The sequence below is a fragment of the Loxodonta africana genome, chromosome 3, assembly GCF_030014295.1.
Source record: "Loxodonta africana isolate mLoxAfr1 chromosome 3, mLoxAfr1.hap2, whole genome shotgun sequence".
Taxonomy (NCBI): Eukaryota; Metazoa; Chordata; class Mammalia; order Proboscidea; family Elephantidae; genus Loxodonta; species Loxodonta africana.
The window spans coordinates 33817614-33830160 of record NC_087344.1 but is presented as its reverse complement, the minus strand read 5'-3'; the positions used below and the strand labels follow the sequence as shown (position 1 = coordinate 33830160).

At 59.5% G+C, this 12547-nt stretch overlaps 1 protein-coding gene across 2 annotated transcripts in view; it reads right to left on the bottom strand.

Annotated features, from left to right (window-relative positions):
* Window positions 1-58: 58 nt before the first annotated feature.
* CRTC1 (CREB regulated transcription coactivator 1) overlaps window positions 59-12547 on the bottom strand; it is a 66723-nt gene continuing 54234 nt past the window's right edge. For both annotated transcript variants that reach the window (XM_064281006.1, XM_064281007.1), the window contains exons 10-14: window positions 11662-11940; window positions 10594-10698; window positions 7220-7306; window positions 6583-6763; window positions 59-4932 (exon numbers count right to left, since the gene is read on the bottom strand). In XM_064281006.1, coding sequence (XP_064137076.1) covers window positions 4721-4932; window positions 6583-6763; window positions 7220-7306; window positions 10594-10698; window positions 11662-11940 — 864 coding nt within the window. In that variant the 3' untranslated portion in view covers window positions 59-4720. The remainder of the gene's footprint in view (window positions 4933-6582; window positions 6764-7219; window positions 7307-10593; window positions 10699-11661; window positions 11941-12547) is intronic.

Genomic DNA, 12547 nt, shown 5'->3' with positions numbered 1-12547 from the left:
GATGCTTCTGGCTCCTCCGGAGGGAGCAGGAAGGGGTTGGAAGGAAGGAGGAGGCAGAGACGAAAACATTGGAGTTTTATTACATTTCATTACAAAGATGCAAAGGTACAAAGACAGAAGCATCCGCGCCAAGGGAGAGCGGCCGGCCAGCCCGCCCCGCCGCCAGAGTACATGCTGGGGGAGGACAGGCCGCAGGTTTGCATATATCAGCGGGGCGCCCGGCCCCTGGGAGTTCCTACCAAGAGTGGCACGTGGGTGGTGACCTGCGGGTCAGGGTACTGGCCGGGTGAGGCTGAGCATCAATGTCCCCAAATCCCAGTGCCCTGTGAGCGGGGACGTAGGCCACCTGCATGCAGCAGGGAGCCCTCTGGAGCAGTCACCCTGACTCCAGTCCCTGCTCCCCACCTGCAGGTCTGAGCCACCATGGGAAACCCAAGGGCCCCGCTTGGCTGGGCTTGGTCCTGCCCCCTATGCCCTCAGGAGTTGGTAGGGCCAGACACCACTGGACAGGCCTGGGGGTGCAGGTCACCCCGCCTCTCTGCTCTTACAGAGCTATGACGGGAACAGTGACCACAGCCAGTACTCAGGTGAGGCCTGCCTGTGCCTGCCCAGGGCTATGGGACCCCTCCTCACCCCTGACCACTGCCAGCCAGGCGGGGACCCCGGGAGCTGACAGGAGGATGCCTAGTGGCTGCACAACCCCCTTCAAGCATGGGAGACCTCCAGAGGTGAGGGCCCGGGGAGAACTGGGGGTATAAATGTACCCAGCTTCCCGATCACCCCAGAGGGCCCCAGCTTCCTCACTGTGCCACCCAGAGGAGCAGTGGCCAGTGACCTCAGTGCTGACCCATAGCACCAAGCTGAGGGTGCCCTGTGTCCTATCCCTGCATTGAGGAAGAAGCCTCATATCCTGGCCCCCACACCGAGGGTCCCCCCACATCCTGGCACCTGCACTCCAGGTCTCCCTGCATCCCGGTCCCCACACTTGAGGATTCCCATGTCCCAGCCCCCACACTGAGGGTCCCCCATGTCCTGGCCCCCGCATCCTCTGACGCACAGCTCCACCAGGACCTGGTGAGGGTGACTGGGGCTGCTGCTCTGATGGGAGTGGGGTGGAGGGACACAGACAGGGATCCCCAGTATACTGCCAGGCATCACACACTTCACTCAGCCTGTGCCAGGGCTAGGGTGCTGGGATGGCCGTTGTTGGGAACACAGAAAGGAACTCAGATTCGGACAGGGCAGGTGCATAGATTAACGTTTGGTCACGAGTGACATGGAGGACCAGGGGTGTGGGTTGCTCCCCCGCACCCTCGGTGCCTCTGAGTCCCCCAGGGGTCACACTGACGGGTTCACCAGGCCTAAGAGCTGGACAGGGATGGTCTTGTGCTGGCATCTGCCCCCAATCCCCCTATCCCGGCCTGCCCCGCCACAGCCAGTGCCAGGCGCAGTCCCAGACCAAGGTCTGTCCCTGCAGGATAGAGGATGGACAGACATGAGGCCTCTCGCCCTCTGCATGGGGGTCTCATGGTGTTCGTCAGACACCCAGCCTCGGCCACCCGCTATGACACGTGGCCTTGGGATGGTCCACCTGGGGGCACAGCCCCTCCCCAAAATCAAGCCAGGAACACAGATGTGAGACTCTGGTACCCTGGCCCAGGACCCCACAGGAGGATGAAGGACAGCTTGAGGCCCTTCTACCCCCAACGCCCCTCAGGCCAGAGGGAGGAAGGGATTCACAGAGGGATGTCCTTTGGGGGAAAGGCCCCCAACATGTGCCTCACCTCATCCTTGTACCCTGTGGCCCTTGTCCTAGGGAAGCCTAGAGGTCTCCCTGAACTCCCACAGAAGGGCTTGACCCTCTGGGTGCCCCCATGAAGGGCTCACCCTCGCTGGGAAGCCAGCCAATTTCTGGGTGCCGCCAGCTGCAAGACTTCCGAATTCTGCTCAAGTGTCAAGGAAGCCGTGGGTCTTCCCCCAAGGGGTCTCAGAGCCCACCATCCTCAGGGGCTGGCACCTGCCCTGACCCCCCAGGAGGGCATCAGGAGGGGGTTGGGCGTGCATAGAGGGGAAGGAGCTGACCAGGCACCCCCACACAGTGCTGGCCTGTCCCCATTTATAAGAGCTGGGTGGGGAGCCAGTGCCTCACCCTCGGGTCATCTGTGACGTGGGGGTGCCACCCTGACAAGGTCCTTAGTCACCCCCAGGGGCAGTAGTAGAACAAGGGCACAAACCACTCTCCTGGTGACATAGGGAGGAGCTAACCCTGGGCCCCCCTCGGGCCAGGTGCCACACACAGGGGAGCAAGCCCACTGCCCCTGCAGACCCAAGGCTGGAGAGGAAACCGAGGCAGGGACATATAGGCAGCTCTCTCTCTTTTCCTCGGCCAGCTGCTGTTGTGGCAGACTTGGCCAGGTTGGGGGCACGCAGGAAGGATGAGTATCCAGGCCTGTCCCGAGCAAGAGGACGAAGGCACCAGACCTATAGACATGACTCTGGGGACTCCCCTCCTGTCCCCTGCAGCATGTCAGAAACCACAGTATTTTCACACCCATTCAAAGGGCTGGTTCCTGTCTGCTTTTTTGTCTCAGAAAGTCTTGGCAATTTAAGAATATTTAGTAGTGATACTAAAAAAAGCAACCCTATTGTGCACCCTGAAGGGCTGCCCAGACCCAGGGAGGCACGTGCCCTTCGACACAGGGACCCTGGACACTGCCTCCTGGCTGGCTTCAAATCCCCATCCCGTCTCTGGGAAGTTTCACGTGATGTTGGTCACCTCTCGAATGGAAAAACAACATGAAGATGGAGCAGAGCCATCGGATAACATGATTCAGGGTGCATAGCAGGACACAGGTCCCCAAGATCAACTCTCCCTCCACTGGGCTCCTCAGGGAGCCACGGCCGGCCAGCTGAGTATGGGGCCTGAGCTGGGGACCAGTGTGGGGCCAGGTGGGTGCAGATCACTATATTAAGGCCGTTGTTTAAAAGTTCCACGTGTGAGTCTAAGCATCTTCATCAAACTCTCCTATGTACAAGTTACATGTAGTTTCTTTAAAATAAAAATGTCTCCGCCTCTCGTTCCCAGCCCCCGCCACATGCTCCCAAGAACGGCAGCAGTGGAGGGGGGGAAGGAAGGGAGGAATCTGGCTCTCAGAGGGCAATGTGATCATGGACAGGCCAACACCATTGCCAGGGGCCAGAGAGAGGAATGGTCTGGCCATCAGGGGGGACTGGAGCTGGGTCAAGTCCGCTCCCCCAGACAGAGCAAGGAATGCCCCCAGATCCTATGCAGGTGGCGCCCAACACCACAGGACCAGCTAAGCAGAAGGTACCAGCCCAGCAGGTGGGGCAGCCGAAGGTGAGCACACCTGGATACAATTCGAGGGGTGGGACAGGCTCAAGTTCCAAAGCAGCCACAGAAAGACCCTCGAGGGATCTGTAGTGCAAAGGGTCAGAGATGGCCCAGGGCTCGGTCTCAGCCCCAGGTACATTACCAGCCTTAGGGGTGTTTCTAGAAGCACCAGGAACCTTCTAGAATGGGGCATCAGCTTGGCCCTGGGTTCTCAGAGGGTGGTGATATTGGTAGGTGCCCCCCTGCCAGCCCGACACCTGCAGCAGGGAGTGCCACCCGGTCCATACAGACCCTCAACCAAAATCCAGCCCCTCCCCAGGGGTTCACTGTGCTGGCAGATACAGGTGGCTCGGACCCTAAATTTTGGACAAATTGGGGTATACCTACTTCCAGTTAAGAGTAAAAATATACACAAGGGAGGTTGGGGTCAAACATGCTGGCAGCCAAGGGTCAGCCAGAAGTGTTCAGGTCTTGTCTACAACCAAAATATAAATATGAACCAAAGAAAAAGAAAAACAACAAGACAAATGCCCTGGCTCCCCCCACCCCGATTCCTTAAAGAGCAGGATGAAATCATAACAACATCGACCATGGACAGATAACGAAAAACTGAAAGCTGTTGAAACCTTCGGAATCGTTCCTGCCTCCCTGAGCGTCTGCGAACTGTCATCCGTGCCTGGGTAGGAGTTTCACGCAGCGATGGTGACCCAGGACCGGCTGAGGCTGGGAGCTCAGGCGCTGCTGCTGGGGACGCTCAGTCCACACCGCGCCTTCACCGCGCAGAGCCCAGCGTCTTGCATGTGCTCAGAAATATAAAAGACAGCGGTCAAAATAGTGTTTATTTTGCTTTGGGTCCGGGCCCCCTCTCTGGTGCCAGCTCCCTGGGGTGGTAGCCGGGGATGGCGGAGGGCGGGGCAGAGGAAGGCAGTGAGAGCTGGACAACAGTCGGAAGATGCACCTCGATACGCCCCCCAGGCCCAGCGGACCTGTCACATGCTCTTGGTATCTTACGGGGGCTCACTCGCGCCCCAGGCAGGAGAAGGGGCGAGAACGCGCAGGGGAGGGCAACAGGCAGGGGGCTCAGGCCTCCGACCCCCACACAGTCCCAAGCGGACAGCCTAGGCGAACCGGCAGGGACAACCAGAGGGTGGCCACGAGCAGGGGGCTCAGGCCTCCGACCCCCACCCAGCCCGGCCCGCGGCCTCACGCTGGGACAAGCGGGCAGGGGGCAACCAGGAGGCGGCGGGTGGGCGGGGACGGCGGGTCGGGGCGCTTTGCAGCATCGCAAGCTCAGAATCACAAGCTCGGCCGGTGCATGGCGGCGCTGTGGGGACCACTGACCGCAGTGGCGGTGGTGGTGGCGGCTGCTCAGAGGCGGTCCATCCGGAAGGTGTCCTCGGTGGCCGGGTCAGCCAAGACCATGTCGGGGTCATTGAGCATGTGCAGCCCATCCAGGGTCAGGGGGTCGATCTTGAGCTCGTCCAGGGGGAACTGGGCGTCAGCGTCAAAGCTGACATCACCAACCCCGGCCAGGGAGCTGGTCAGTTCTTTAGAGAGGCTGGGCGGGGACTCTCCAGTTACTGGCGGGTGGGGAGAGAGGGACAAAAGGCACAGCTGAGTCCTGGATTCCTGCTTCCTGTCAGTGAGCACTGTGCCTCACGTCCCCTATCAACACTCTCAGGGTGACTCTTCCCCTTGGGGACACTGGGCAATGTCTGCAGACATTTTTGGTTGTCACAACTGGGTGGGGGTGCTACTGGCATCAAGTGGGTGTTGGCCAGGGATGATGCTCAACACTCTCCAATGCACACGATGGTTCCCATGGCAGAGAATGATCCAGCCCCAGATGTCCACAGTGACAAGGGGGAGGAGCCTTGCATTAGTGGTCTGGGAAAAATTGAATTTGATCCCTGCTCACACTATATACCAGAATAAATTCCCAGTGAGTTAGGTGGCATAAACCAGGATGATCCTCAAAAAAAAAAAAAGACAGTTGCCACTGAGTCAACCCTCCTTCATGGTGATCCCTTGTGGGTCAGGGTAGAACTGGACTCCACTGGGTTTTCGATGGCTGAACTTTGGGAAGCAGATCACCTGGTGTTTCTTTCAAGGTAACTCAGGGTGGACTCCAGCCACCAAAGTTTTGGTTCACTGCTGTGTGCTTAACCGTCTGCACCACCAGGGGCTCCAGGGGGGTCCTCCAGCTTCTGTGATGTCCCTCCTTTCTCCCTCCCCACTCAGTCTGTGTATTTAAATACATGCATCGTCCTAGGATATCAGTAGGTCAGATGATTATGGGACACAGTCTCTTAAGGGTCAATGGAATTTCCTACCCCAGGGGTCCTCTCCCGGGACAATTCTAACCCCCAGGAGACACTCAGCAAGGTATGGGGGCACTTGTGGTTTTCATGACTGGGGCACTACTGGCGTCGAGTGGGTGGGGACCAGGGATGCTGCTCAACGCCGTGCACTGCGCAGGACAGCCTCACCTCAGAGAATGATCTGGCTCCAGAAGTCAGTGCTGACCTAGTGGGAGCCAGGGTTCCCCGCTTGACCCAGGCTCTATCAGGAGATCTGTGTGGGTCAGTGTGCGTGTCTGGGGATGCCAGTGTGGGCACAGGGGACAGGAGAGACAAGGACTGCCTTGTGAGGACACAGCGCTGCACAGGTCGGGGGAAGCCCAGGTTCCCAGCAGGGATTTCAAGCCACAAAACCCCAGGTGCTTTACTAGAAATGTGGTTTCAGGCTTGTTCCCCAACTGTGAAATGGGAATGAAAACTACTGATCCTCTGGGCTGTGAGGACAACCCCAGGGGCCTGATTCACCTGTGTTTCCCTGAATTCAGACTCAGACTCCAGGCCACAGGAGGCTCCATCTGGAGACGCCAGCAGGGACCGTTGAGGGGGTGGTCTCATCCTCAATTCCAGTAGCCCTGGCTTCTCAGGAAATCACTCTTTTCCTCAACAAAGCCCAGAGCCCCCAGGGAGCATGTGGAGGGGGGCGGTGGGAGGCTCTGGGTTCTGTGTTGGACGGAGGCCCTATTCAGGGCTCTGGGTGGTGCTGGTCATGGTGTGTGGCATGTTGTCATATCTGTTAGTCCATGCCACAGTCACGCATGTCCCAGCCCATGTGCCTACTCAACAGGTGGGTCTGGTGGGGCATGGGGGTTCCAGGTTCCAAGGCCCTTACTATGCTTGCTCCGATCCCAGAGTGCGAGACACCCCACTCACCTGTGAGGATGATGTTGGGGATGCCACCATGGCTCGGGTACCCCAGTGGTGTGGTGTCTGGCAGGCTGCCATGGCTGCCCGTGAGCCCCATCATGGCTGCCTGCGAGTAGCTGAGTGTTGAGCCAGGGCTGTACAGGCTGCTTGAGCTGATGGTTCCCTCCACCATGTTAAACTGTTCCAGCTGGAGGTGGGCGCGGCGGCCGTCAGCCCATGGGCACCACAGGCAGACGCATGCACCCTCCCCGCAGAGTCATCCAAGTCCCCGATAGATGGAGGATAAGCAAGTGAGGGACCAGCCCTAGGACCGTGCCCACTGCTCCACCCTCACTCTCGTCCTGGCCCCTCCCTATTTTGGCTCTGTACCCACCCCACACTGGCCCAGTCCTGGCCCCACCTCTGCTCCCTTCCTGGCCCTGCCTGGCCTGCCTTTGCAACGCCCCCACCCCAGTCCCAGCCCCACTCAGTACCCCCGCCTTCCCCTGATAATAGGCATCCTTGTCTTCTGACCTGTCTCAGACTACTGCACAGGTGTGCACCCCACCCCCATCCAGGTCCCCTCCCGTCTCCTCCCCGACCTGCCTCCTCACCCCAGGTTTCCTGACACCTGTGCCCCAGCCCTTCGTTGGCCCTGGCTCACCTGGTGGGACAGGGTGTTGGCTTGCCTGGCTGCCATCTGCTGCTCATAATATGAGTCCCCAAAGACACTGCCCAGCGTGGAGGAGTGCTGCGGACAGAGAAAGGCTGCTGAGGAGTGGTCTCTGGCTAGGTGAGGCTCCCAGGAACCCCAAAGAGCACTCGGACGGTAGGGGGATGGCAGCGTTCACTCTAAGGGATCCTACCCTCTGGATGGAGGGGCGAGGGTGTGCCGGATGCCCTGGGATGACAGCTTCTTCCCAGCGCCTGCTCCTTGGGGGCCTTTGTACTGACAGTCTCCTCCCCCTGGAGCCTGGGTGTGGGTGGTTGTGCTTCCACTGGATGGAAGGTGGGGGACGCAGGGACAGGCCCCAGGAGGAGAACCCAGTGTGGCTGGGGTCAAGGCAATAGTCGTCTCCCCCACTCAGAACAGAAACGGTGCTTGCTGGCCCCCAGCTGGCCTCCGAGAAGATGCAGGATGGGTGGACAGAGTTAAGACAAGGTGCTGGGCCTGAGTGCAGGCAGCTCCACAGAGGGACACCACCCCTGTGTCCCAGGACCTCAGAGCCCCACACAGCTGTGTCCACCACAAGCCGCCTGCCACCCCCACAGCCTGACCTGTTTCCTCTGCTGCCCTTAGCTGCCCGCATGGGGCCGCATAACACATGGGCCTACTACGTGTCCAGGCAAGTGTCTCCACAGAGTACAAGCCCTGGACCTTCTCCCTCTGAGCTTCGTTCTAGAAAGATCCCTGCATGCCCCAACAGATGCTATAGAAAGAGCCCCGCACCCTGACAAACCCTTCAGAGACAGATGCTTCTAAAGACCCCCATGTGCCCTGCAGATACGCCAGAAACATGCGTGTGCCTGATAATGCTCTAGAAAGATCTCCAAGTGTTCTGACAATGGCCAAAGCCAGAATCTGGGGCCTTGATTGACCAGATAGGAGCTGATCACACAGAATGCAGACTCAGCGGGCAGCTGTGGGTGGTTGGCAGGGCTGAGAGAAGAGGGGGGAACACCCACCCCCAGCACAGAGTATGCGGGAGGGTCCATGAGGGTGGACTTCCCTACACCTCTCAAATGCCAGGAAAGGAGCTAGAGAGGAATACGGCAACGTGGCAAAAGCTCTACTATTTTGGGTTGAATTATGTCTCCCCAAAAGATGTGGCCAAGTCCTAGCCCCCATGCCTGGGAACGTGACTTTGTTTGGAAGTAGGGTCTTTGCACATGTGATCAGTTAGATCAACATGAAGTCATATTAGAGTAAGGCGGGTTCTAATCCTATACAACACCTGTCCTTACAAGAGAGAAGAGACAGAGACAGAGGAAAGATGCCATGTGAAAAGCCATCTATCAGCCGAGGACTGCCTAGAGCCACCAGAAGATGGAAGAGGCAAGGCAGGACCCTTCTCTAGAGCCACAGGAGAGCGCGTAGCCCTGTGACACCTTGATTTTGGCCTCTGGCCTCCAGAACTGTGAGAGAATGAACGGCTAGTGCTTTAACCCCCCAGTTTGTGGTACTTCATTACAGCATGCACAGGACAGTCACATGCCCACATCTACTCTAAAAACCCTCGGCTTCAGGGTTTGAAACAGGAAGCTACCAAGCTGTGGCTGGGTTTCCCAGATAAAGACCAGGATGGAGGAATGGTGTCTGACCTATCTCAGTTGTCACAGGCCTTTTCTGAAGCCAAGGCTGGACTTCTTGGGGGAACAGGTCACTAAGTACTTGTCTCTGAATGGGGCTGCCCCACCCTTATGGGCCCACACGTGGTGGACAAAGGCACCCACAGACACTGCTGGACAGATGGCAGGACGCTTCCTCTCTGCATGAGGTCAGCCAACCCGCCTCAGGTTTGGGCCTGAGAATTAGCTGACCATCCCAGTGACCCAACCCGATTCTTATTCTGCTGCGCATGAGAGGGACGTGACTGAGGGACCAGCAACTACTTTCTGCTGCCCCTAGGGGACCTCGCATGGTTCAGAAACATCCCACCACCTCCCCAAGCTGTTTCTCCCTCATCCCTCACAGTACCACCCCCAAGACCAACATGTTACTGGAGCTGAGAGACTCCAAGAGTGTGTAGATGCCAGACGACCCCCAACATCGGTGCTCATGGGGGGTCACTGCTACCTTTCCCCGCTCACGAAGCCAGGAGGCTGTATAGAACGGGCCCCAGCAGTGCCCTCCCACTGAACATTGATGGAGTAGGGGTCTCTGTGTGCCCTGGGAGAGCCCTGCCCTGCCCCTGAAACCCCTCCTGCATCAGGCAGAGCAACAAGGCCACCCAGCGTCCTGCTCAGGGCCTGGGCACTGCAGTGGCTTCTGGGATCTTCTCAGCTTCTAGGGTCAGCTGGGGGAGACCCATGGGCACAGGGCAGCAGGTTCTGGGGAGCCCCTTCTTCCGTGAGGGAAGGGTGTCTACTGAGGTCACAACCCTGACCAGAGGCCAAGCTGGAAGCTTCTCTGGGGCAATTGGGTCAGGTAACTCCTAGGAGACTGGGGCTGGGTCGGAGAGCCGGATCCATTTCGAGCTCACTTTTGCGGGGGGGGAGGTGGGGAGAGGGGCACCGGGCATGGCAGGAAACCCTGGAGTCTGCTAGATGTGGGGCAAAACCCCCCATCTCCCAGGGGCTGGGATGGCCTTGGTCTCCCTGCCTGTGAAATGGGGCAAGGACCCCTGAGACCCCAAGGCTGTGTGGGGACAGCTCAGCCTCTGGGCACGCATGATGATGACTCAGCCCCCAAACTCTGCCCCCCAGCTCCATGAGGCTCAGTCACGGTGGAGGAGAGCTAAGGGGGCAGGAGGGGCCAGAGCCCTAGTCACCTCTGTTCCCCTAAAGTGGGGGGTCCCCTCTGCCTCTGGGAGCTCAGGGTTCGGTTGTGAGGGGGTGGGGGTGGGGTCTAGGCTCAGAGCCACACGATGGGGTGCATTCTGGGAATTTATGACCACGAAGCTTCAAGGGGTATCCCTGGGTCCTTGAGTAAAGGGCCTAGGCAAGGCCGACACAAGGCTTGGCCATCACTATGTTAAACCCTTGCCCCTGATGGTGCCCCACAGGGACCTCAGAGGTGCAGGCACCTTCAGGGAGGGCTGCTTAGCACCAGAAGCAGCGCCTTTTTCTCCATCGTCCAGGCGGCCATCCCGCAGTCCTCACCTGGCACCCTGTTGCCACCCAGTCCACCCCCTAGTCCTACACCCCCCTGCTCCTACCACCCACCTGGCACCGCATCAGTAACACCCCAGCCCTGCCCAGCCCCAGCCGACAGATGTGGATGAGAAGGGATGGGGTACAGCGAGGGCACAGACAGGACACATGGGCAGCACAAGGGCAGGTAGACAGGTGGAAGAATCGGGGTGGCGGTATCCTCACCTGTGGGGAGCTCCCGGGGGAGAAGCCTTGGTTGGAGACGGGCGAGGTGGGGGACTGGTTGGCTGGGGAGCCGGCGCTCGTGCGGTACTGCTGCAGGGACGGCACCTGCAGGACAGGGGGTCAGCACGGAGACCCACCCAGCCAGGGGAACACAGGGCACAGCCACCCGCAGGCCAGGCCTCCTGGGAGTGCCCTTTCCCCACTGAACCACTCAGCTCCTCCTGGGTACCAAGGGGTGGCCCGTGTCAAAGCAGGAGGGGTCTGTCTCTCCTGGGGGTGTCAGGCAGTGGTCACCTGCTTTCTGAGCCCACCCAGACCCCACGTCCGTCTGGGCATCTCCCTTCTCCAGTGTGAGGCATCCAGCCAAAGGCCTCAGAGGACTGGGGCGTGAGGCAGCCCGGCTCCAGAATCCCCTTTCCACACTTGCTCTTCCCCCAAAGGGCAGGCTTGGGCACCTCCTGGTGGCGGTCCTGGGCAGGGGGGCCTCTGAAGGTCTCAGTCTGGTGGCAAGTGCAGGACTCACTGCACTCCAGACATTGCTCCTCTGGATCTGGCCACATGTAGCCGTGCCTCCCACCCCTGAGGAACCAGGCTGACTGACTGGGCAGTCCAGAGGATGTGAGAGCTGAGGGGCAAACCGAGCCCTGGTGACCTTGAGCCCCACAGAGCTGTCCTTGGCCAACCCCCTTGCATCCTTCTAGGTTCCCCCTTTTCTAGAAATCTATTCCCCAGACCCTAGGAGCTCTGAGAACACCCCACCTCCACAGAAGCCGGACTCAGGGAGCGAGGGGTCGCAGGAGGGGCACAAGTAGGTGTCTGGCAGCCCAACACGGGACAGCCAATGGCCTCTCCTCATGCCTCAATTTTCCCATCTATGCACTGGGGTCACAGCCTTGGCTGAGGGTCCTGACCAACCCTCTGCCCATAGTCCCTACAGCCTGTCCTTCTGATCCCCAAGCCCCTCATCTGCCCCCCTGTGCTCCCCCACCTGCCCTCTGGGCCCCCAGCCCACCCCTGCCCTCTGGGCCCCCTCCCCAAGTCTGTGGCCCAGCCATCCTCCTGGCTCACCGATGTGACGTCGATCCCCAGGGGTGGCTGACCAGGGCTGTCAGCAGGGGACGGGGGCAGTGAGGACGACAGGGTGACTGGGAGCGGGGGCAGCTGTGGGCCACGCGGCAGGCTGGCACTGGGCATCAGAGGACCGCCTGGAGGCGGGGGTGGCTGCTGCTGCGAGGTGGGTGGCGGCGGTGGCGGGGGCTGGGGCTGTGGTGGTGGTGGGGCACCCGCCTGTGTGAAGAAGGCGTAGGGCAGCTGCTGCTCCAGGGACAGGGCATCCATGGTCACGGCCTGGGGGAAAGGATGGACACTGTCATGGAGACACTGGCTGTCGTGGCCCACTCTCCCAGCTAGCTCGCAACCATGCAATGGTGAACAGCTGGAGAAACTGAGGCCCAGAGGGTCAAGCCAGAGCTGGCCACATCCACACTCAGCACACTGGCGGCTCATGCCTTCCTGGCCTCCCTGCCCATTGATGTCCTTGCTGTGGCCACACTCAGTAGCTCAGTTCCTCTGGACCCTGGAGGCCCGCCACACCCCCAGGCCTTGTCCACTCTGGGAGCTGGCCAGGGTGTGGTGACAGAGCATGGTCACTCGGTGATGGCTGGCTTGGCATTTTTGTGTTTGGAAAGAGGAAAACATGGAAAGGACTTTGGAAAAGGACAGAGATAATGGTGACATGGCATGAGAAATGTATGTCCCTGAGTTGTAAATGTGGCACCTGTGTTTGCAGATGTTCTGGTATGCATGTTTTTACCACAATAAAAAAAAAAGGAGAGAGATAGAAAAAACACAAAAGCCAACTGAGGTGAGACCTCAGGGCTGGGTCAGTCTGTGTGGAATCTAGACTCAAGTATGGAAGTTGCTGGTCTCTGGGTGGGCAGGGCCCTGACCCCTG